Raw genomic sequence first — 24,711 nt, 5'->3', positions numbered from 1 at the left:
ATGTGTCCTGTTGTATGACGTAGAATTCAGTACCTTTATCGCTGGGAAGGCATACGTAGTTCTTCTCTTTAAGTTCTTTTATAGTTTTCTTGTCTGTTTGTCAATATTTGACCATTTCCGTTGGGGCTGTAGTGCTTTGAGAGTGACTTGGAGTTTATGATGTATCCTCTGCAACTTGTTCTCAAGTTCGTCTTCAGACTGGGGTCTGTAGATGTGTCGGGTTTGTGGATAGGTGAGAAAATCTGACCTTTGAGGGTTTGACTCGCTATATTATTTATTTATTTATTTATTTATAAAGTACTACACGACTTTCCTTATCAGTAGCAAGAACAGCGTGGGCGCTGCGTGGTTAAACTAGTGTCATTTGTTACTTCTTTCATCCAAAGAAAGCACGCTAAATTTTACGTAACTACTCTGAAAGCAGTCTATTCCTCTCTCCTCCGGAGAGGTTTCCTTCATAAAAAAAAACTTGAGGGGAGCGAAAAGTCGGAAATGGGGGAAGAAAAACGGAAATGGAGTAAAAAGGGGGGAGGGGCGGGGGACACTCTCCCCAGTCCCTTATTTGTCTCCGCTTGATCCCCGCGTTCCTAGAATACCCTTATTTATTCGCTCGAGCGCCAGAGGCCTCTGCGAAGGAGAGAGAGTCGATTCCATGATCTCTTTCTACATGCAATGAAAGAGCGTTCTAATCAGTCACAATTCCCCACTCCTAAATCGCGGCGACTTCAACAAAACGGCCAGCAGTGTTACGATAATAGTGAGAAGGTAAATCCAAGCAAAAAGACGGTTGATAATCATGGCAGCCATCCGCCATTCCTCCGTCATCGTGTCCGCCTGTTCTTGTTTGAAGATGTTGTCTGTTAGGATGGTCATGTTGGTTTGTTCCTTGCCTCTGTTTTCTCGCAGCTTTGCTGTAAAGACATTAAGAGCATGGCATGATTATACAGCTTCCACAAAGACGGCAATTACACGTAAAAACTTGCAAGTAGCAGTATGCTCAGCTGCCATTGCTCCTGAAGGTAATGTTGCAATATGTGATTTGTAACGCAGCGCATGGCCAACGCACGGGTTGTGCGTAGTTAAGTTTGGCCACGGAGAAATCGGAGCGATTGATACACGCATCAAGTCGATAGATTAACTCCTAAAAGAGAACTAAAATTATTTCGCGGCGATCGTTCTTCCGTAAAAGCGTGAAAATAACATTTCGAGCTGCTTTAATGCCTAACTTACGTTAGCCTGTATAGCTGGCGTTTTAATTCACGCGGGGTCAAAACTTTGGCGGCGGAGCCGCCCTCATTGAGCGACCAAGCCGTGAGAGGAATGGGGAGGAGGCAGCTGATTGTTTTCGCGGCTTCGCCGCCAAAACATTTGATGCATGACCCTGCGCGAAGAAAACCGCCAGCTACACAGGCTAAACTTACCTTGTCGAAACTCTTGGACGATCTGTGCTTGTCGTACTCGTCCAGCAGATGTGCTCAAACGCACCAATCTTGCACAGTAGTTAAGCACGCAAACCTATAGAATAAATGGAACTTAATAAAGTCAGAGAAAGTATTAAGGATATAAATTATCTGCTTTCATTGTTATGTTTTAATTTTCTTTAAAAAGAATTTAGTCGCAAATCAATCGAAATTCTTGCGCCTCTTTAGTAGTATTAATTTTGTTGAGGAGGTGAAATATCTAATGTATGCCAGCCCATTCTTTTGACGGTGCTTATTAGCTTATGGTGCGGTGATGGTCTGATGCAGGTGTGAAGCGCTCCTGTGTTCAATTGTTTCTGCTTTGAAACGTCAACCTTCCGGCTCTATTCCATTCTCTACGCTCCTTCTGTACCTTGCCATACATAACGCCCAAATCGAAGTTTGAGGGGGAAATCCCTCCTCTCGGGCCTCGGTTTAAGTCCATTAGAGAAATATTTCTGAATTACCCGGATCCACGCGGGGATTGGGGCCGAGGAGTTGTCTGGATGGTAAAAGCGCAGCATGAGGCACGCCATGCCCATTGCAGCTGACACCTCAATAATGGTGCATGCGTAGTAGACGGCAATCAGTGGAATCACCTTGGAGGTCGCGGGTAACTTGGCCTGGAGGTGAAAACAGGGTTAAAAGTATGTTAGCTTCTAAAGTCATTGGCACAAACCATTTTTTTTGTATGAGGATCATCCCATTACTCGCCAAATGCGCTGTTTTTAGCTAGCTTATTGGGTTTGTTGGAACCTCAATGTTTTTCAATAGTGCACACATTTAAAACTTCGCTTCCTCACACTGAGATCAGGGATTTTAGAAAAGCTAGATTTGTGCAGCCAATTCGATCAGCGTAAATTAATTCAGACAGCATTTTGCGCCAATGTAGCTTGATCAAAGCTTGAGAAGTCAAAACACTTTTAAGTGACTTAAAAGTCAGTTGTAGATTGATGATTCAGGTGAACTTATTCATGAAATCAAATTATAAGTTGATTCTCGTAACGTGTTTGTGATTTTCTATTGTGTGGATCAAATGTAAAGTGTTTTCATTCGAAAGAAAGCCAATGAGCAGCTCTTACGCTTTCTCTTAAGCCGTTTTCTCCCCACATCACTTAACATTTTTTTGATCCTATTTCGAAAATGTTTTGTAACTTTTCACTGCGATTGAATATGGCAAAACGGAGACACGTTTTTTTTAGCGCTTTGGGTCCGGAAACTGAGGAGCAAATTAAATTAGCGAAAAACAAAATTCGCTTTGACTTGTAGCTTTCAAAAGAAGATTCGGACGCTGACATTTAGAGGTGGTGAAAAATTTGCCAAATTATATTATTTTAAAATTCTTAGTATAGTTTGATAGCCAGCTCTATAAGCCTTAATTTGATATAGGGGTTTAGGTATCTACAGTTAAAACTGGACGCGCTACATCGCTTGGACGCGAGACACCTCTGAAGGTATACGGTAACTTAAGCAAAATTAATTTGGCATTTATATTATAGTTTTAAAATCCCCTTGGAAGCCAACACAGGAAAAACAACACATATAGTCATCAAATAAAATTCACTCACCATCAACATCAACAGGAGAATAGTGAAGGACAACAGGACTGTCACACCAAATGACATTCTCTCTCCAGACTCCGGCGGCAGTAAAAAGACGAGGAGGGTTAGGACAGCAATCAGCACACAGGGCAGAATGAAGTTCATCATGTAAAATAAAGTGCGCCTGCGCAACTCGAGGTGGTAAGTCACATCCGAAAACTTTCCCTCGCAGCAATCGTAAGACAAAAGATTGCGTATGGATTTGGCATCAAGAAGGATCCACTCTCCATTCTCCACATACCTGCCGGTATTGATTTTGTATGTCATTTGATGAGATATTTCTAAACTAGATGTCATTGTGTAAAAGAGCTTGACATGGTTATTATATCCCGGCCAATTTGATTGAAGGTCAATCAAGCTATGTGAAACAATCTTTGTCTTTTCTATGTCTGTTACTAAACTTGCCACAAGAAGGTAAAACATGAGCGACGAGCGAAGGAGTCCGGGAGGATACCTCTTTTGAAATATAGGTTCTTCACATTCTCTGATTAGACTCCGTCTTCTATTAACATCCCTGTTTTAAAGCCACTTCTCACTTCAATGTCACCGGTCGTAATTATAGAAGTTTTGACTGTTATGCGAGAAAAAAGTTGTGAAAGAAATGTGCTGTCATGCTTTTAGCCTGTTGAATAAATGATAGAGGAGAACGTAACAACGCATTTCTTTAGATGCGCATATGCCACTCATCGACATTCAATTCCTTGCAGTATGCAGGATGTTTGTCGCATGAATCTTAAGTTTCATGATAGCTGCAGACGAGTCCCTTAGAGCTCAGTGGTAGAACATCCCAACTTGTAATCGGAACTGAGCTCATAGAATCGGCTTCTTTTGGGAGAACTCGAATTTTATTTTTCCGAGTATGCCTTGTCACTGACTGAAAAAATACCTCGACTAAGAAACAAAAAAATAAAAAGGTTGCACGACAAAGTCTTTCAAACGGCGCCATTAACCGGCAAATAATAGGCACCTTACGAAAGCATGACGGCAACGCTAACTAAAACGTTACATAGAAATAAATCGTATTAAAGTTTTCTGATCTACTTTGCGATGATTCCAACCCGTTCAATTTGTAGAATGTGAACGAATAATCAAGGAAAATGATTAGTAGCAACGGCGTTCAAGTCCATAAAGAGAAAAGAGAACTTCATCGCCCTGTGCTCAAGTTCCCCTTGAAACTTTAAATTGGGCCATGTACATGTAGCAGCTCTCATACTGGTCTCACGAGACTGGCTTGTAATCCATCTAGAAAACAATTGCGACAAACAACAGAACAATACCCCCAGTCCTAAAACCAACAGCAGCTGTACACAATTAAAACAATTACAAGCTTACGAAGAGCTTCCGCACTTCTGTTTAAATTTGGTTATTTCTCGTCGTTGTCTTGCAGCGGATGACAAAAAATGTACTAATTTTTGAACAGGCACAATTGCAGAGCCAATGTTTAGCTCATTACACCTTTCGTCTTTTGACGTTCTCGTTGCCGTCGCTGTCGTGTTTTCTTAAGGCGGGGGTAAACCTGAAAGCCGTTTTCACGCCGCTTAAAATTGTTTTAATGGAAATATCTCGTTCGCGTTTCAAGCAATCTAAAAACTTGCTGCTCATCCCGTGAATCTATGTTGTGGGGTGTTTTGTGAATTTTTGCGTGATTTTTTTGGTATATTTGGAAGGAGATTAGAAGGATTGGTAAAATTAATAGAAATAAGAAGTATTGAAGATTTAGTGAAGTTTTAAAATTAGAAGTTGTAGTTAATAATTAATAGACGGATACCAAGTTAGTCCACTAGCAACCTGGGGTGTTCTTGCGTGGGTATCAACTCTCTGTTGGTGTTCCAAAAATCATTTTCTTTCTTTTATCCGTTCTTTAAACCTCTTAAAATTCCATTCAAATTCACGTTTAACCCCACCTTAAGGCCCCTCATATCACAAACAGACTTACGAGCTTAAATCTGCGCTAGCTCTGCGAGGGTGGACGTCCAGAAAGTTACTGCTGTAAGACCACGAGCCAAACTTCAGTTGACAGCTCTGATCGTCCAGCGGGAAAAACGTGATGTCAATTTCACACGAACTCGTGAAAATCATTGGATTCAACCACGAAACATTCCCATCATGCTTTACGATCAGGCGAGCTGCAGTGCCACGTCCATCTGTCATCGCCTCAGCACTTGAAAGAAAATTCAGTAATGAATAAGTCTCAAGGCTAACTGCACTGCTGGAATTTTCGTTGCCGTTTTGAAGTTTTCCAAGCTGAGTTTTTGTTTTCACTATACATTCCTCCAGCCGTACTGGCAGCCTTGCTCCATCTATAGTTAAGTATCAGAGCGGTTTTCACTTGAATGTCGTAACCAATTGCACTCTGTGATTGGTTTGCAATACTTGCGCAACTTTCTGCCGGAACTATTCAATCTCGTACCCAGAGTCCCCTGGCTCTTTGGTCAGCGACTTGTCACCTGGAGAGAATTATTCCTCTGTGATTGGCTGGCCTGTTAAAGGCACTGCTCTTCTACTGCCGGATTTCTGCGTTAAAAGTCCCTTAAATCAGGGTCTCTCCAGGAAGCCAACCGCTGACCAAAGAGCCTAAGGACTCTAGGTACGAGATTGTGAACCAATGAGAAACAAAACTGAAACCAAAACCATTCGCACGCATTCAGTTCCTGCGATAGGCGACGGTTACACGCATTTGCTTTGAATCAGTTCCGATTTGTTCAGTTTCGCTGTTTACCTCTGTTGTGACTGGTCAGAGTTATTGCGTTGGTTTTGCTTTTTCGACGAGCAACTGAAAACCGCTTCATTTTGTTAGTAGCCGGCACCTCTGCATTATTGGTTGGCCCGGCCCTTGTAGGAATTTAGAAGTATTCACTGGAAAGGAAGGAGTGGGGAGTTTTAACACCGTAAATTATTTTCCGTGATCCAGTCGCTGGAAACTAATTAGGAGTGAAATGAAATACACTAGCGTTGCGCTGGAAAGATTTTGTACAGATTAACAGCTGCGAATGAACCAATTTAAGAATAATGGTTTCATAATCATACTCTCATCTAACACAAAAAGTAACTCCCGCTCCTAAGTTTGATAAAATTTTCCATCATCGTTTGTTTGTTACACTTTTTACAGAAAATTGAAATACTCCATGGTCGAAGAAGACAGTGAGAAAGTCATTTTAATTTGTTTGGTTGAAAGGACTGTTCAAGTGATTCTGAAACGAAAACGTCCAGCTTCATTCGCTGAATGATTCATTTTCTGTCATTTTTTTCGGCTAGCTTTAATAAAGGAACCATTTTCTCTGACTTTGTTGCTTTCAATTAATAAAGAAACAACCTCGTTCCCAGGCCCCCTATTCCCGTCCACTAGGACAGGAAGAGGGGGACCCTGGGAATGAGGTTGCATTTTCTTCGTAATCGGGCCATTTCTTACCTGTTGAGCAGCATAACATCAGGTATCCAGGCCTTATCTGGATTAAGAATCACCTGAGAGATGCCGCCATACTGGGTTTTATCCCAAGAAAGTCGAGGATCACTCCAGTACTGCAAAAGAAGAGAACAATTAGGGAAATCAGAAAGACGAATGCTTGCTTTTATCAACAGACTTGATGAGGCACTGAAGGTAATTTGACCAACGCATCTGAGGTTTCACTTTTTATTTATATATTATTTATATATTATAATTCACAAAGGTTTCGCATCACTGTGAATCAGTGCATGTGAAAGATTAAAAATACAAGAAAAAAGCGGCGCTATTATGTTACAAAAAGAAATAAGTAAATAAATAAATAAATAATAATAATAAATATACAAAATCAGTGGGAGAGACTAAAATAGTTCGTCATAGCAGATTTGAAATCGTCCACAGATGGCTGATCTAATAAAAAAGAAGGTACAATGTTCCATTCTTTTAAGGTCCTGGTAAAGACGTTGTACTTGTAGATGTTACTGTTACTTTGGCCAAGATATTCGAGGTTGACGTTTCGAGCATTAGCCCCTTCGTCAGAGCAAAGATCAGAAAGCATATCGGGAAATTGGTTGACAGACTGAAAAAGCTTCAGAAATAGTTACTCTGAAATAAGTACAAACGCAAACATAAGAAAAGAAAATAGATTATTATATAAACACCAATGAAATACCAGGTGAGCTTCCGCGCGAAAACATGCTATCTTTACACGTGAAAATAACATGTTATCTTCAAATGTGAAAAGATCACCGCTGCTATGGTTACATGATAAAGCGCGCCTTTGCAATCGATTACATGGCCGCTTGGAGATACGAAATTTCTCTTTGAGTGTTGAATAATATTTCACTCGTTCGCTGTGCTCACTCGTGAAATATTTTTCAACACTCGAAGAGAAATTTCCCTCCGCGCGGTCATGTAATATCCTCTATTTCATTTCTTGGGCTTATTGTTCAAGAGTAAACCAGAGTTACGTGATCTAATCAGCCTGAACTATGTTCTGGTAAGTATACGGGGATCTGAAACAGTTCTGTTGAAAAAACAAACAAAAACAAAACAAAGCATTGTTTTTAGTTGGGAATTTTGTACATATTTTATGTGTGTTATTTCAATGTAAATTATATTCTTACTATCGATATTTAATTCAAGGGACTCCATTTAAACTAGATCTGCTGAATTGGACATAACTACTTGTTTCATTAAATAAATAAATAAATAAATAAATAAATAAATAAATACATAGATAGATAGATGGATAGATAGATAGATAAATAAATAATAAATAAATAAATAAACAAATAAATAAACAAATAAATAAATAAATAAATTAATTAACAAATGTTCTCACCTGTCTTATCCATAAATTTGTAGTAATGATTTCTTCTTTCTCATCCTTTGGAAGAAGAGAAGATTTATTACCAAAGGAATTGGCCTGTGTCGTTCGTACTGAGGGCGCGTGTTGCGAGCATTGTCTTTACTCATAAATTTGCATTTAAATTGCATTCACTTGTGTTGAAGTGACTCCTTCGAGATTGCAATCGTACTCGCGTACATGGTTCGCTCGTTCAGTACTTTCCCTAAGAAACCAAGGGACTATTCGTAGTGTACCTTTCAGAGAATTGAGCAGAGCCGATCACATGCTGGCAGTAAGGGTGGTATCTACGGTGGTCCAATATTTCGGTTTGACAAAACTAACCAGCCTTAATTTTATTGCCCAATATTTCGGTTTGACAAAACTAATGAGCCTTGCATTTGGTTATATTGCTGATCCTAATCTACAAAAAGCCTTGGATTACTCAAGAGTTGCCTCGTTAATACACCCTAACGCTGAGGCAATAATCATATTCCACGCATCTGCAATGAAGTGTGCATGTGATGTCAATATCGCTGCGTCACATAATAACGTTCGAGACTCCGACTTTGATCCCCTTGACTGATATCGCGTGACCATATTCTCCATGACAAGTACTGAGGAACAAGTACTTGTGCGCGCAGAGTTAAGTGGTCGACAGCCGTTTGAATTGTAGCAACGGATCAGTTGTAGCTTTGAAATAATGTCTAAAAGCGAAGAAGCTAGAGTTGAAAATTCCGACCATGCTAGTTTAATGAATTATAACCGTACTGCTTACGGGCCTGATTTGGTGAACGATAATGTAAAGCGTTATGTCAAACAGTTCGAGCGGGTTAAGGGGGAATCAGAAAGGGAAACCAGTAGACAGAAACGAATACAAGAAGTGCACGATATTTCGAACAACTTCTACACGCTCGTTACGGACTTTTATGAGTATGGATACGGAAGATCTTTCCACTTTGCACCGGTGTTAAATGCGACGAGTTCCATGCAGGAGTGTATTGTAGCCTACGAGAGAGATATAGCGAGCACAATCAAAGCTGGGCCAGGAATGAAACTTCTGGTAAGTAAATCTTGTTATTCTGTTATCCCACTTACATCATGTGCAAGGCTGTATGCATAGGATATCACACTGATCTCACAAATCTAACATTTAAAAAATGAATTAAATTTCTTGAATTTTAAATCCATTGTAGAAGCAGTTGTTAATGTATTCAATGCGTGTGAACCTGTCAAAATCTGGCGCTGTTTCATTGGCTGAAAGCAATCACCCCACCGCATAATTTCAAAGGGCAGTCAAGTATCGTTAAAAGTCACCGAATGTCAAGATTATGAACAACGAAATTATGAACGATATCAAATGGAAGCATTCATTTTAAATAATAATAAAAGAAAGGTTATGACTAAGTGCTTTTCCTAGTCTCCTTTGACTCTTTACTTCTCAGTTCTTAGGATAACAAAGCAAATGTGACAGTTTTGTAAACATTTTACAACTGAGAGGTCACGCTTCAATATTTTTGTCTACAAAACGATTAAGTTGTATGTATACGTCTGTATAGTGAGTGGAATACATTAGCTGAAGTGGTTTCAAGGTTTTATGCGGGATGTTCGCATAATTAAATTTCTTCCCAGTTATACTGAATTATAAGAATAGTCTTAGCCAGTATGTGTAGGAGACAAATGCTTTTCGTTATATGTTTTTTGGTTCATTTCATAACCACTCAGTGGCTACCATGATAATACATATATGCTAAGACTTTCAAGTGGCTACGTCGTAAGTGTTTCTTTGCGTGCACCGTAGTGAGCCTTTTTTTTGGGAAAAGTTTGTTCTGTTTCATCCCATGGTAGGGTCAATAGCTGCTTGACAATGGAAAATATCTCGCCCGTACGAGAATTTCAAGCGCGTGATAGCACGTGAAAACGCTCTTAAAGCCGCACCTTATTGATTCATGCTATACACACTGATGTGTTTTAGGATGCTGGTTGCGGTGTGGGGGGACCTATGCTGGAGATTGCCAAGTTTTCTGGAGCCCAAGTTGTTGGGCTAAATCCCTGTGAATATCAGCTCAAGCGAGTTAAACACCACATTGAACAAGACAAAATGCAAGACTACTGCAGTTTTGTCAAGGTCAGTTATAGACTTAAAAGATTGAGTAGTTTTTACGTTTACATTATAGTACAAAGTACATCCGTTCAGGACACAACATCACGCCGCACCACCCTCACTAGTGAGGATATGGCATGGAAAATACGCCACTCGGGTTCTGATAACTTTGGCGTGCAAAATCAAGAGTTGGAACTAAGGGAACTTCTCCTCTTGAACTCTAAAAAGTGTAGAATATTTAATTCAGTGCTGTCGTTGGTTCTATTTCTCTCTGAGGATACACGAGGGTCATCTAACTGTACGAGCCGTGTTTGCCAGCGGTAAATTATTGAGATATTATGTGATTTTTATGTTTTAAGTTATATTTGTATTAAGCGAAGGTCAGTATTTTATTCAGGATTAAGGACTTGGTACTAAGGATAAAAACATTAACCTTAATCCTGGTTTCCAAACGATCACACAATCGTCTTACGTTTTTCATTTGTTTGATTGCAAATAATCCCAGAGATCCATGTTTTTTGCATAGAATCACGAATGATCGCAAAACCAAGTGATATTTTGTGTAAAATTTCCCAGTGTGATTTTACATGGGATGAGGTTCGATTTCTACTGATCACAGAATTGCAGACTATCATCCGCCAAAGGATCGCAAGAGTTTTTTCGAAGTGGTCGTTGATTTTCTGGTTGGTGAATTTGCGATGGTCTGTCGATGTTTCACTGGATCATTTCGTAACCCTAAAGGGTTAATGCCCCTTTCACCAGCATAAGGCCAGTGATCAGTTCTTTCCTTTTTTTTTCTCATGACAACCGTGGCATCGTTTATTTTCTTGTTGATTTTCTGGTTGGTGAATTTGCAATGGTCTGTCGATGTTTCATTGGATCATTTCGTAACCCTAAAGGGTTAATGCCCCTTTCACCAGCATAAGGCCAGTGATCAGTTCTTTCCTGTATTTTTTTCTTACGACAACCGTTGCATCTTTGTTTTTGTAGGGAGACTTTCATCACATGGATTTTGACGACAACACTTTTGATGGAGGATATGCATTTGAATCCACTCTGTACGCGAAAGATCCTGAACAAGTGTACAGAGAGATTATGCGCGTGCTAAAACCAGGAGCTATCTTCGTTGATTCTGCCTGGGCTATGACAGATACTTATGACCCTCAGAACCCCGAACATGTCAAAATCAAGGAAGACATTGAGGTGATAAGTAGCAAAAAGAATTACTGACAATTTGATTATGATTAGCATAAAGGCGTCATACCGCACACCCTATCTCTTTTACAAACGATTACAATGAGATTGAACAGTATGAAATCACAGAGGTTAAACGCTACATAGTTTTGTAACTATCAAAAATTAAATCAAATCAAACCGTATCCATTAGCCAACAAACCAACCAGCCAGCCAGCCAAATAGTCAGTCAGTCAGTCAGTTTGTCAAGTCAGACAACAAATCGATCGATCGCGGTTAGTCAGTCAATCAGTTCGTTCGGTTGACAGCTCATCAGTCTAGCAGTCCATTAGTCTGTCCGTCCATCCGTCAGTAAGCCAGCTCATCTTCAGTCGGTCAGTCGTGTGGTCAGACCATCAGTACGTCCGGCCTTCAGTCAGTTAGTCAGTCAGTCAGTCTGTCCGACAGTCAGTCAACAATGATAATGACACGGAGAACTCTATGACCTCGAAATGTCTCTGAAAGCGTATTTTATCATGAGGTACAGAGAAGACGTTTCGCTGAGAATCTCAGTGCAATTTCTTCCCACCAATTAGCAAATTAACTCTGTTTCGTTACCTTCATGCAATGCCTTACTATATTTTCCGTGTTTTTCAGATTGGTAATGGCGTACCTGATATGAGAACGCAGGCTGTGCTGTTGGAAGCAATCAGGAGATCTGGATTTGAGATCGTAGAGTACAAGAATGCACATTGTGATGGCGAACTTCCGTGGTAAGAACTTTAGCAAGCTAAACATCTAATCTCACGAGTTAAATCCAAAGAGGCTTATCAGTTGTTGTTGGCTCTAGTCCTTGCTCCGAGAGGTTTTTCTCCGCGTACTCCGGTTTTCCCCTATCCTCAAAAACCACATTTCAAAATTCCAATTCGATCTGGAAAGTGTCCCCAATAAGTGCTCTGTGTTAAATACATTGACACTCAAATAAATGGATTTATAAAGTGATTTATCAACTGTTGTTGAGTTCTAGCACTACAACAGATACTTAAATAGAGTTAAAATTTCGGATGCTTTTTAAACAGCGTAAACTTTGAAATTCAGACCTTGGCTTATGTTTGTCAATTAATCAAACTCCGACCATGCTCTCTTTAGCAATCATGATCGACCAGCACGACTCTCAAATACTCCAATTGACCGCGTAAATATTTATCTACAGTGTAGAACGAAACTTTCGTTACTTTTTTTCTTATTCAGAGTGATTTTCAAATCATCTTTAACATGCTAACTTCTAACTTTTCACCTTTCACTTTCTTCAAAGGTACACGTTCCTAGTTGGCAAACACGCTTTCTCTCTTGAAGCTTTCAGAGTGTCATCCGTTGGTAGAAAGCTAACTCATTTCATGCTGTCAGCCATGGAAATGTTCCGTATTGTACCACAGGGTTCTACTGATGTACACAATGTGCTACTTACAGCAGCAGATGCACTTACACAAGCGGGAAGGAAAGATATATTTACGCCAAGTTTTAGGCTCGTGCTCAGAAAGCCTCAGTAGAGCGTTTCCATTTTGACTGAAAATTTGCGTGTTTGAAGTAACAAAATGTTACAATTTATAGGGCTAAAATAAGCTTTTTTGTGATTGCCATCTGGTTTTTTTATTATGCTGCAAGGTAAAAGGTGTTTCTACGCGTGCTTATAGTTCTATGGTAATTCTCAGCCACTATTTCTCGTCTCAACAAAAAGTGAAAAACATTCTCCGGCTATGACCGTCGTGAATTCCTTCTACAAAAATCAATACTTGTGGTCTTCCCAGGACGCCACTGAATCTCATGCCGTGATTAAGTCCCGGTGAAAACAAAGAATCCAGTCCAACCAGATGTCATGATTTTCTAATACTAACCGAAACAAGAAGAAAAAAACGACGGTATTTCTCAGTAGCTTACACTGATTTAAACGAGCACCGTCTGGTTCTTTCCCAAATTCAAACTGAAAAACCTTCAGTCAGATGACTGCATGGAAACGTGGCTTTGTTCTAGGTTTGAAAAACGAATTCCTCCGTTAACCTTCACGTGATGAAATCAGTGACATGCACGAGGAAAGTACAGGCTTCTTTGTAAATGACAACAAATTAATCGTCATGGGGCCTGTAAAGTATCTATGAAGCTCTTGTAACAGGCAAGACAAATAAGCTTCTTTATAATCGTATAGGCTTAGGTTGCTTGCGATTGACCACGTTCTGGAATAAGAATGAGTGGAATTATAGCTGTTAGATTTCTCTTCAAGTAAATTTGGGAAGACATTTCTGCAACCGTTTGCAGACACATGATAATTTTAGGGCCATTTGTACACTTCAGCAACTGCAAAAACCTCTTACGAGGGATTTATTGTCATCATTGTATGTATTCCTATTCCGGAATAGGGTCAATCGAACTTACCCTTAGTGTATTAAGCTTAGACTTTGGAGCTGCAACGTGCAGCAACTGGGCAAAAGGACTCTCAAATCGACTCTTCAATAATACGGCTAAGAGTATCAATGAGGTCAGGATGGCCGAGCGGTCTAAGGCGCTGCGTTCAGGTCGCAGTCTACTCTTGTAGGCGTGGGTTCGAATCCCACTCCTGACATGTCTCATTTCATTTTTTACATCCGGCGTTCAGAGAAAATGTGAGGCTGCAAAGCTTGTAAACAGCGTGTGTGCAGTGTTTGCCATGCAGCCTACTACATTATTATGGATTTTTGTTTTCATAATTACATTAGTATACACTATTATTATTATTATTATTATTATTATTATTATTATTATTATTATTATTATTGATGTTACGATTTCCGCAGGTTTAATTAGTAGTATCTTTGATTTGTTGATCGGCCTTTTCAGTTTAAATAAATTTTGTTATCAGTGGGGTAAATTGTGTCCAATGCATTGCTTGGGTGCGGCAAAGGCATGTTGATTGCGGGAAAAATTACTCAAGTGCTATTTTTTAGTAGCAAGGTCATAAACCAAAAGTAACATTTTCGTCAATGGGCGGTGAACCTAAAATAACTTGTGACTTAGTCCTGAACAACCAATCGTTATCACGCATTTTACATTTTAAATCTTCATTTGTAACGATCCTTTTATGTTTCTCTCACTTTTCTTTTTCGTTCAGCCCCCGGGGAAGGTTTGTATTGCTAACCGAAATATCGGGCAAATTTTTTTAAACAAATATATTTCAGTTATTCTAGCCTTTGTTAATTATTCTATCAAGCTCGTCACCTCCGCTGTTAGGATCAGTCTGCCGTCAGTATTTTGTATTTAAAATAATGGCCCAGATTTGTCAAAAGTTATCATACCAATGAGTGGCGAGGATGGAAATGAATTGCAATTGTCCAATTTTATCAATATCCTTTCTTTGTATCATTAAGAAGTCGATAAAAACTGATGATTATATCTCTCAGTTATTACGCGCGGTATGATTGGTCAATTTTGCGGGCCGCATTTCACTGTACGGCCCACTAAATTTGAAAGTTGTTCCTTTCCTCGTTTTTTCCCGTTGATTCATAAATCAACGAGTAAAAACTCGGTCCGTAATACAGTGCGGAGCAAGAAAACGAGGTTAGTAAGAGGTTCGTTCTTCCTTCAAGGGCGGTGACATCCTTTTGCTACTGCGCATTCGTGCTACGCAGCTCGGTGTGGGGTTTACAAAAATTCACAATGACGGGACAACCAAACTTATGGAGACTGGTTTTAGATGTACAGAATGCAAATGTTCACTGGCAACGCTATTTCGTTGTCTGTCCCAAAATATATTGGTCGGGATTGTAGGTTTTCTAACATTGCTGTCAAATCAGCAAAGTAGCTGCATGATTGTGCAAAGTTTTCATAATAGTTTTCATTGTAGTCTTAAGAAAGCTTTAGGAATTATTATTATTATTATTATAGCTTGATGCAGTGAGCTGTATCATAGATCATTTGTTAGAAATCAGCAACTGCAATTAATACCTCTCGGAAAGTTCAATGATGTGAGTGCCATTGTTAGAGTCTTTCAGTTACACCTTGCAACTCTAAAGCTAGCTTTCATCTAAATAACCAAAAAGACTTAGTATATACTCACCACTTTCATCAACTGTGGCAATGCAATATCAATGAAAATATCAACCACATCTGTCTCCTTCTGCACAGGGCGAGCTTTCTTGTTGTAGCCTTTTAGAATGGTGTTCATTAACCTCTCTTCCACGCGACTGGCATAACATACTAAGCATAGAAGAATTAGTAGTGATGGCAGTGTGATGGGTAACTGACTCCTAAGTTTCGTCATATCTTCTTGGAATCAGTTTGTTCAGGCTGTGCTAGTTTGCTACATTTGCATGCTTCAATTCTTGGCAAAGACCGTAGTACCCAATATGTATGCTTGCCATTTTTTTCGTTTCTTTTTTATCTATTTGAATTGATTTTAGTCTTGAGGGCTACAAGTTTATTAGTGTTAGGCACTATTCTGTATTACCCTCGCCAAAAACATACTCTACTATACTAATTCCATAATTACTTAACAAAAAATTACAAATTTACTTTATTTTACACATTTCTGTAGAGAATGATCAGACAATTAAATGGTTTCACTGCTCACCTAACAAAAAATGCGAACTCACAACGATGCCACATTGTTTTTCATGTCACGTGAAGTCAGATGTCTATCGTCTGAGCTTCATTTCGCTGTCATAGAATCTTTGCTGACGTAATTGTTTGTAGTTTGCCTCATTAGCATATATATAAAACAACTATTTCACAACACAGTTTAAAAGAACACGTCTCTTTTGGTAGTCAGTATAAATATTGGTGTCATATGTTGAATATTCTCAGAGAAATTAGCTCTCAGAAACTGTGAAATTTACACCGAATGTATGACTGCACCCAGCTACATTTCTTGTAAAATCTTGACCACTTAAAGGTACTTTTCTCCAAAGTTAATGAAAGGGAATCCTTATGGAGCCTGGCAAAACTTCTTTGTTATATGTTTTTGTTGGCAGTTTTGGCCTTGTCTGTGTACAAACCACAATAGAGTTTGGAATGTGTTGGAACAACTGACCAATAGAAACGTTCCTGAAGACATTCAACTGTAGTGTGAACGTTAAAACAAAGGACCGTGCAGGGTTGCGGCCCTTCCTACATAAATTGCGGCACCATTGTTGTCATGGCAAGGTTTCATAGCCAGTTCCTCATTAAACAGTATATGCTTTCTCAAAATACCGGGCACAAATTTTCAGAAAATGCAAAGTTTGCCAACCTCTTCCAGTTAATGGCAACCAATTCTTTGTATAGGTAGTTTTGTCGTTGATGTTAATGTTTCTAATGAGGCTACTGCATGTAAACAAACTTATGCTCCTACGCTCTCGCAGATACGGGAGGCCGGGTCGTAATCTGTTCCCCTCCCCCCTCCCCCGCGCACAGCTCAGTGGCTGGTGGTGGTGGATCCAGAAACGGTTGTCAAATGATTTAAAATTGGAAAACTAAGAAGAAAAAGGGGGGGGGGGGGGGGGGAGGCAGGACTTAGGCTCCACTAATCTACTACAGTGTTTTATATTAGAGCTGGAGATCCCTAACATTACCTAAAATTTAAAATTTGGGTGCACTGATCCGGTAGGATTAAAATAAAAAATAAGACAAGATCAGACTACGATTTGTTAAAAATTTTCGGCAAAAAATAGTTGTACTTTCTACATGGAGAGTTTAGGTGAAAGAATTTTAATCTCTGTGAACACTTAAGCAATGGACGCGCACTAGTTTATCGCGTTAGGGAGCTTCATGATTCTTTTGAAACGAATTCAGTTGTTTACATCCCTGAGAACATTTTGCCAAACAAGCTGACCGCGAGAATCAACTTACGCCTTTAATACTGAACAAACTGACGCCATGGAAACTAAAATTCAACGGAAAATCATATGTGAATTGATCATATATTTATTGCAGAGCGTTACGCGGGAAGACGATAAGTCTTCTCTTAGTATAGACCCGCTGAGAAATCATCACAAAAAGATTATAATTAAGAACCTAAAATTGTTATAGATGGTCGCGGTGCTAATTGTTTGTTTCGTGGTAACTAAAGTAATGTAAACCGCTTACCTTGGTTGATGAAGGCGAAAATCAGAAGAAAAATGATCAACGACATGTTCTGAATACAGCTAATTCGACGATAGCTTGATTCGCGATTGCCGGATAATAATGTGTTGTACTTGCAAAAATGTCCCTCAACTCAAAGCCGCAGAACAGGTGGTGTCATTGAGTATTTTTTTAAATATTTGCATAAAAACGAGTTCACTTGCAGGAAGTGACAGTTTTGGGGAGGGTAAGAACTGCGATGAAACTATATAAAGGTACTAACGAAATGTTTTATTGTGTTCTATGGGAAGTGGATGATATTATTTCATTGCAAAAAGCAACAAGGCGCGTTTTGAGCAGACGTGAACTGAAAATTGTATTTAGGTGTATAAATGTAGAAAAATATAATATGGCCATTTTGAGTGTGTAAGCCCTGCAGGTTACACTATGATTGAGAGAAGTATTATTATATATCCAAACTGCAAGGTGAACAGCGTTGATATTATATTAAGTGCTCTGACTACAGCATGGTGATCTGTATCAGCGGTTTAGCTGACTTCCCATACGCGTGCGCACTTCCCGCCATATTTTAATTTTTCCGCGGTTATTGCGAAAGAAACACAAATGTCCCGTAAAGGACTTCAGCCACATTTGAATCCTTTGAAAATTCGTTGTTATTCTACATCTGGGTAAATTGTTGAACAACAGAGTTTCCACAAGTGGTTTGTTCTCCGCCCCAAGAAAGCTCCACAGCAACACCTGTGCGCCTTAAGGTGGGGCTCTACCTGAATTTGAGTGAAATTTGAAGAGTTTTAAGAATGGATAGAAGAAAGAAAATGATTTTTGGAACACTAACAGACAGTCGACAACCACGCAAGAGCACCCCAGGTTGCTAGTGGACTAACTTGGTATCCGTCTATTAATTATTAACTACAAATTCTAATTTTAAAACTTCACTCAATCTTCAACATTCCTTATTTCTTTTAATTTTACCAATCCTTCAAGAAAAATTATTTCCTTCCAAATATGCCTAAAAATCACCCAAAAATTCATAAAACACCCCAAATCATTAATTTGTGCTATGAATGGAGGGTTTTTGTATTGCTTGAAATGCAAACAAGATATTTTCATTTGACCGATTTTAAGCGGCGTGAAAATGGCTTTTAGGTGAACCCCCACCTTAATATCAGTATATTTTGTAGATACCTTGAAAAGGACGAGGTCTTGAAATTACGCAGTAGTGAATTATGTAGTCTGAATGAGAGAAATAAAGAAATCTTTACCTTATTTTAAATGCCTTGCATTTTCTAGAACAATGATAAAAAACAACAACAATACCCAAGTTGGGACGGTTTAGAATTTAATCATTTTTTAGGTTGTTGCCGCAGGTTTGGAAATTTTCAGTTTCTAGAGTTTCTAAGCGAATTGGATATGCCCGAGAAATTAAACTTTTTTCAAATCGCTGTTTTCTGCAATAAATGCGAGTGCCATTTAATTTTTAAGAAAATGTATACAAAAGTGACATCCAGCTGCGATAGGGCTAACCATTTTCTTGTCCTTGAACTCGAACTCGTCCATTATTTGAAAGCCATGCTTGTTTCGCAAAAACAACGACCACTATCATAGCATGTACCTGTTTTGAAGAACAAACGACGAAGAAAAACAAAATCTGACAATGTATAAATAGGTTTGACACAGGCGCATTAAGAAATTATGATACGCAATTGATCAATCCCGCAGTTGTAAAGCTTCAGGCAAGAAAAGTGCGTGATTTTGAATATCTTATCATAATTATTTCATTTGTCAACAAGCCTCGAGTAGCAGCTCACGTGCTATATTAAAACAGGTACATCTGCTATTTGGCGCATATTTACTCTTAAAAACCCGAACTCGAACGCTGTGGTGAGAGCGGACTCTTGTGGCAATGTAAATATTTTCACAGAGAAAGCTTCCAGTTTCTTGCGAAAAACAGCAGCTACCAAAAGCTATTTAAAGTTAGAGATAAGGCTTTTTATTTCTCAGCTGTCACGCCACCAGATGATTGCTTTTTCTCACGTCATACAATTGTGTGGATTTAATTAGCTAAACGGTGTTTTGACAGTTATGAGTAAACTGACCCTGTTAAACTTCGAGTCAGTGTGTTCCTGCAGTAATTTTGGAAGCGAGCATTAAGGAGGTCTGTACAGGTAAGTAACAAGTCAATTTGTTTTTGCTTGATTACAAATTACATGTTGTTGAAGCAGTTACAGAATGTTTTGTGTTTTACGCGTTATTTGCCATGGTTTACCCACTGTACATAATGCGGCAATAATCGTAACACTGTTTCATTACTCACAATAGCATTTAGCAGATAATGTTCTGCTAATGTTGACGACAGAAATGTTAGCGTTTGAAAAACGTTTGTAACCAGCTAATAATTATCAAAACGGCACAGTTAAATAAGTCGATCGTCAAGGCAGAATTTAGAGTTTTCCGGCGCTGTTGTTGACCTTTCTTTTTGATATGTTGTGACAAGAGGTCTGGTTTAAAATGGTCATAATTCCTTACGGCCTATCACGGAAACATGCTGTTTTTTAAGCTTTGATCAGGGCATAATAAAATATAGAAGTTTATACCTAAATTTTTCACTCGGCTGGAGGAGAACTACAAAACAGACTACAAAGCAATCCGTAGAGACGTATTTCAAGTAGTGCACGCGCGCGAGACTTCGTGAATTCTCGAGAAGAGCTTATCTGTTGAAGATAACGACCATTGGCTCTCTAGAGGTTAACCAATCTAATATCAAATTATGCTTACCTCCAAAGTAGCGAAATTTAGATCAATCCTATGGAAGCGTCGTCTTGTTTTGCATTGAAAACTTAATAAATCTCCAATTTTACGCGCGCACTACCGAGTTAAAAACGTTGTACTTCGAACGCTCCGTGCATGCCATGGTATGCTTCATACGTTTCAGCATAGATCAGAGTGAAGAGGACTTAATTGCTCCCTGCCACTTCTCACTTAAAGAGTGTGGTTTTTCAGAATAAAACAAAAAATGTGGAATCCCAACAAAAGTGAAAACCAAACACTGGTTTGTGTGGGCATCAAGTTAGTGAAGAACTTTTGTCAGGGAAACTGATTATACAGTTTGGACAAGGAAAGTACAGTTGGAACTCTGTTTTATTCTTCTAGGTTTGCCACTGAACTTTCATGAGAAGAAAGGTTTTTTTTCTACGTTTCCAAAGGCTTTAAAGAACTTCTATGGAAAAAGGCATGGATTGAATGTCCAAAAGATGGAAAAAGTTAGTAAGCCTATTATGGCCAGTTTGTTTTCTCTGTTAAGTAACGTGACAAAAGCACTGGCTTCCCGTGCCAACTTCAATAACTCCTAACCAAACAAAGAAATTGATTGGCAGATAAATTTAGGATTTTTAGTGATTTTCTCCTGCATTCTGTGTGGTTTACATAGATTATCTGCGATCTTAAACGAACTGTTTGTGATTAAATTCACGATCGCTGAACACCTAATTACTGCTTTGTTATCTGGAGAATCCGAGGAGTAAGGAATAGGGGCTTGAGAGACCCTGTGGGATCTCCGTTACCTATTCAACGCAAATTCCACCCCTAATAACAATAATCAGTCTGGAGGATACCTACGTCACCAAAGTGCTATATAGGTTATAGATAACTCCTCGGAAAAATTTAAATACTAATGCTTATACTAATACTAATATATAGCCTGCGTAGCAAGCGTTTTCGGTGGAGTGTTTGACCGCGCGGAAAGTGGGACGAGAGAAAAAAAAAGGGAGAAAGGGGAATGGGTATCCCTGAGAAAAAAAGTGCTTGCTCATAATTTTCACTAGCGCGGCATACGAAAGGCTAGAAAAATCGTGAAAAGGCAAATATAGACTATCAAAGCGAAAGTCAGTGTGTATTATAAAGGTTCGCACAAACTGAGCAGAAATCACAATTCAAAGATTGCTGCGTATCAAACTGTGGCGAGTCGATATTCGTGACCTGTCTTCGCCTGTTATCTTCAAATTACAAGAATGGGGTGAATGTTTTGTTTTGTGCATGTGAATCTGAGTACCATAAGTACCATGGCGGTAACAAATGACAGGATGGAACCTCAGGGGAAATCAGTTGCTTTTTGCCTTTCAAATGAATCGAATTACCGTTCTTTTATTATGCGTATAATAATGTCTTTTTTTTGTTCAGAAATTAAATTAACCGCAGACTATCATCGTATTATGAGGCCCGTACATACTTCAACAATAGAGCAAGTAAAAACATATCAAGAATGAAAGCCCATGGCTATTATTTTTTTCTGAGACAAAAATGTGAGGGATAATTTGTTTTTAATCGGTCTGGTTTAGTAACTGCTATGAAGCGGCTATACAATGCGTCTTTCATATGCGAAAAAATCTTTTATGAAACTAACAGTGTTCTTGGCTATACATAACTTTGTAGTCTGTAGGGAGCAGAATGTTGTAAAGGAAACAGTTGTGCAACCTAGCTATTCATTACTAATTCTGAAACTTATTGGCTTACGAACATGAACTTGTCATTTCTGCACTACAAATCCTTGAAAGCCCGTTAAACCACTTAAACGAATGCAGTTTAACGTAATGGGCATTCGTATGAAGGTTATTTGGAAGGCATTGGTTTTAAAAAAGGGATTATCCTTTATATCTTTTTAAAAGACATCTGATATACGGTAGCTTGAACATTACTAGTGCCGATGTTGCAATGGCTCAGAAGGCTATCGATCGCCTGGGATCAGTCCTTAACTTCCTTGTGTCCTTTTTAACTGCAAAATTCAATTACCGAGTTTGACATTCTCTAAAGGGAGAAAAAAAAAACAGTTGATTATTTCTGGCAAATATATTTTTGTAAGTTCTTTGCCTCAGTCGCTTAGAGACGTTTTCTAGCTTTTAATTATCTGCCACAAAATAAACGAAACAAAAATTTTACAGCTTATTAGAAATTGAAGCCGGACCCCTGTCAGTTAAGAGCCGGTAAATTATTCATTGAAGCAGTGTGCCTTGCGATCTTTAGTAGGAAGATTTTTTACTTGCGTAGTCTCCATTTTGGAGTTTAGAAATAGTCATCGATGGATATCGATCGTAACCAGTTAGCTTAGTAAACGTTTGGTACTTTGCAGCATCGTTCAAGGACATTTGTATCGCGAGTTCAGGCAACAAAGGAACTGGTTGGCAACAAAATCGCTGAAAATGAGTTACGTGCAATTAGAGAATCATTCAATATTTAAGGGTGATATTTAGACATAAGAATGAGCACGATAAGTCTGTTATTACAAGGCCACTGTGATAGTTGGATACTAATACTTTGACAACAGATGGCAGTGATTGTGGTCAGCAAAGAACTGAAGCTTATTAGAAAACACAATTAAAGTTAAAAATAGGTCGACTGAGACTTGCTTCGCGTGACATCCGAAAGGTTTCATTTTTCAACAGTTTACGTGCACGATTTTTTACAAGGGGAATTTTTTTATACTCTAAAAAGTAGTTGTTAGGAAATTTACCCCGTCACGCAGATGCTGGGCCTTGGAGGTATGATATCGGAGTTGATATTAGTTAACATTAGTTTATACGTTTATCTTAGACTAATTAGGCCAAAAATATCATAGGGCCAGATGCTGGTTGAAAACCAATCCATTTGCCCAAAAATACACTTATCAGAATAATTATCAGTCATCATTAGTATAGCTTAGACTACCAAAGCGAAAAAGACGCTTTTGTTTGAATGTTACTAGTTTGTACAGTGCTCACATTTTCCAAACAAGCACAATCAAACAAAAGTAGCGAGATAATTATCGTTTACTGGAGAACAAGGGGCCCTTCTATTCCAACACTTGAATGTTTTCTTTGGACCAATACGTAAACGGAGTCAACAAAAAAATTGATGACGTCACCCCTGGTAGCGGCGGTGACACAAAAGAGAACAATTGTATATCACTTGGTCTTGTGTGAAGTCGTGATCCTTTTCACTTTTGTCTGACAATAATTTATTCAAACGATGCGTCAGTCCACAAACAGTGTGGAAACTGGTAATTCAGGCATATAATTACTCGGTAAATTTCACGCTGAGACGCGAAGATTTCGCCTCCAATCTGATTGTCTCTGTTGTTCCGTTTTCGCTCTCGCAGAGCTGCCACAGAAGCAAATTTACGAAGATGTCACAGAGGAAAGAAGCTTTGAGGGGATTGTTTGAGTGCACCTGGAGGCCGGACTTAAAGGTAATGATACTTTAAGGATAATGTAGGTATGAATCATCAGTGTTACTTTGCTGAGCGGTTAACATTCGAACACAGAATCTGTTTACATAAGCATCAACCGTGAACTCTCGGTCACGCAGGCCGAATAAAACCTTCGATTATTGTTTAGAGTCGAAGGCTGTACAAGGTTAAGCGCTCAGTCGCCAAATTGCGAATTGATTAACCGACGGTATTTAACGTTTTCTCTTCGTTATACCGTGAATGTGATGGAATGTGTTTGTTAGATGTCGTGTGAATGTCACCAGTTTGTTGACTGATTATCTAGCCGTGCCTTCTCGTAGCGGTGATTTGACACTTAAATTTTTTTGCGGTCGCTTGAGTTGATCGTTGCTAATGCAGCTCACGTCGCTTAGAGAAGGTGAACTCAACTAAAAACCTATTTACCTATTTACCTGTACTTAATGAAACTTGACAGCCTATGTATTTATCTGTTTTACTGCGCTTAACACTTGTCAGTTTGAATTTCTGAGCATCTATCCTAGCAGCGGAGTATATTTTGCTTGACAGAAATTTAGCACGCAAGATAGCATTTCACGCATGAGCGATTTGTTTTGAATATACCACATCAATTTCGTTTTATTAACTGTTTTTTTTCTCTTAACTCATCTTTGGTTGGTAACATACATTCGGTATATTTCTTCCAGTTGCGCGAGTTCTAATCTATGTTATGTAAGTTCCCATGGCTCGTTTGTCTTTTACAAGACATTTATCTCATCGCCAAACGTTTGCTTTGCATTTTCACACGGTGTGCAGCATTCAAACAGTTCAAAGAACCTTTTAACCATTCGTTTGTTGTTCATTTGCAATTGTAGTATGGGACGGCTTCTCTTTCTTTTCAACACAAAAGCTCACAATGGGAAAGAATGTTCCATCAGCAAATCTGATAAACCTTTGGCGTTTTTCTATTCATTAAGGAACAAGTTTAAATTGAACTCTTCACGTTTACAAAGAGATAAGGCCAACTCTTATCACATTTACCTGTTCCACTTATCTGACCATATACTTTCTTCCCAAGAGTGCCTTCTAGAAGAAACGTCTTCACAGAATTTGCTAAATGACATTAATTTCTTTCGAACCCTGTTTCTGAAAGTTCTCAAGGGGTGAGGTAAACAGAAGCCTAGTATATCCACTCCGTAACTACTGTGACTCTGGCAGAAGTCGAAGTAAGTTTTCTCTGCTTAAAATCCCGCCAAATGTTTAGATTTTTGGCAGTTTTTGAAAGTCCCGATAACTGTAG

The 24,711-nt window shown here is 38.9% G+C and overlaps 3 protein-coding genes and 1 non-coding gene across 9 annotated transcripts in view; 3 read left to right on the top strand and 1 right to left on the bottom strand.

Annotated features, from left to right (window-relative positions):
• Positions 1-111: 111 nt before the first annotated feature.
• On the bottom strand, positions 112-20,157 carry LOC146465444 (neuronal acetylcholine receptor subunit alpha-7-like). 3 transcript variants are annotated; one of them, XM_085128886.1, is made up of 10 exons: positions 18,377-18,488; positions 17,222-17,964; positions 15,216-15,355; positions 7,849-7,893; positions 6,471-6,580; positions 4,998-5,222; positions 3,029-3,302; positions 1,928-2,083; positions 1,422-1,515; positions 112-911 (listed from the first exon to the last, which is right to left on the bottom strand). In XM_085128886.1, exons 2-10 carry the CDS (start codon positions 17,265-17,267, stop codon positions 694-696), a joined length of 1,308 nt encoding a protein of 435 aa, XP_084985012.1. In that variant the 5' UTR covers positions 17,268-17,964; positions 18,377-18,488; the 3' UTR covers positions 112-693. The 3 variants fall into 3 exon arrangements, with proteins under 3 accessions (XP_084985012.1, XP_084985013.1, XP_084985011.1); XM_085128887.1 differs by lacking the exons at positions 17,222-17,964; positions 18,377-18,488 and adding an exon at positions 19,994-20,157; XM_085128885.1 differs by lacking the exons at positions 17,222-17,964; positions 18,377-18,488 and having other exon boundaries at positions 15,216-15,726.
• LOC146465445 (uncharacterized) lies at positions 8,450-14,030 on the top strand. The gene is made up of 5 exons (XM_085128888.1): positions 8,450-8,914; positions 9,827-9,979; positions 10,946-11,158; positions 11,786-11,901; positions 12,444-14,030. Exons 1-5 carry the CDS (start codon positions 8,555-8,557, stop codon positions 12,676-12,678), a joined length of 1,077 nt encoding a protein of 358 aa, XP_084985014.1. The 5' UTR covers positions 8,450-8,554; the 3' UTR covers positions 12,679-14,030.
• On the top strand, positions 13,662-13,745 carry Trnal-cag (transfer RNA leucine (anticodon CAG)). The gene has a single exon. It is a non-coding gene; the product is annotated as a tRNA-Leu (tRNA).
• Positions 19,248-24,711, top strand: part of LOC146465443 (voltage-gated inwardly rectifying potassium channel KCNH6-like) — a 49,270-nt gene continuing 43,806 nt past the window's right edge. The window contains exons 1-2 of one of the 4 annotated variants that reach the window (XM_085128879.1): positions 19,248-19,383; positions 23,346-23,435. In XM_085128879.1, the coding sequence (XP_084985005.1) occupies positions 23,373-23,435 (63 nt within the window). In that variant the 5' untranslated portion in view covers positions 19,248-19,383; positions 23,346-23,372. Of the gene's footprint in view, positions 19,384-22,677; positions 22,750-23,060; positions 23,256-23,345; positions 23,436-24,711 lie in introns of those variants that run through there. The other 3 variants (XM_085128880.1, XM_085128881.1, XM_085128878.1) reach the window with 3 other exon arrangements.

The sequence above is a fragment of the Pavona decussata genome, unplaced genomic scaffold (genome assembly GCF_977016875.1).
Source record: "Pavona decussata unplaced genomic scaffold, jaPavDecu1.1 SCAFFOLD_156, whole genome shotgun sequence".
NCBI lineage: Eukaryota > Metazoa > Cnidaria > Anthozoa > Scleractinia > Agariciidae > Pavona > Pavona decussata.
The sequence above is the reverse complement of the archived record's forward strand: the minus strand, read 5'-3'. Positions and strand labels throughout refer to the sequence as shown.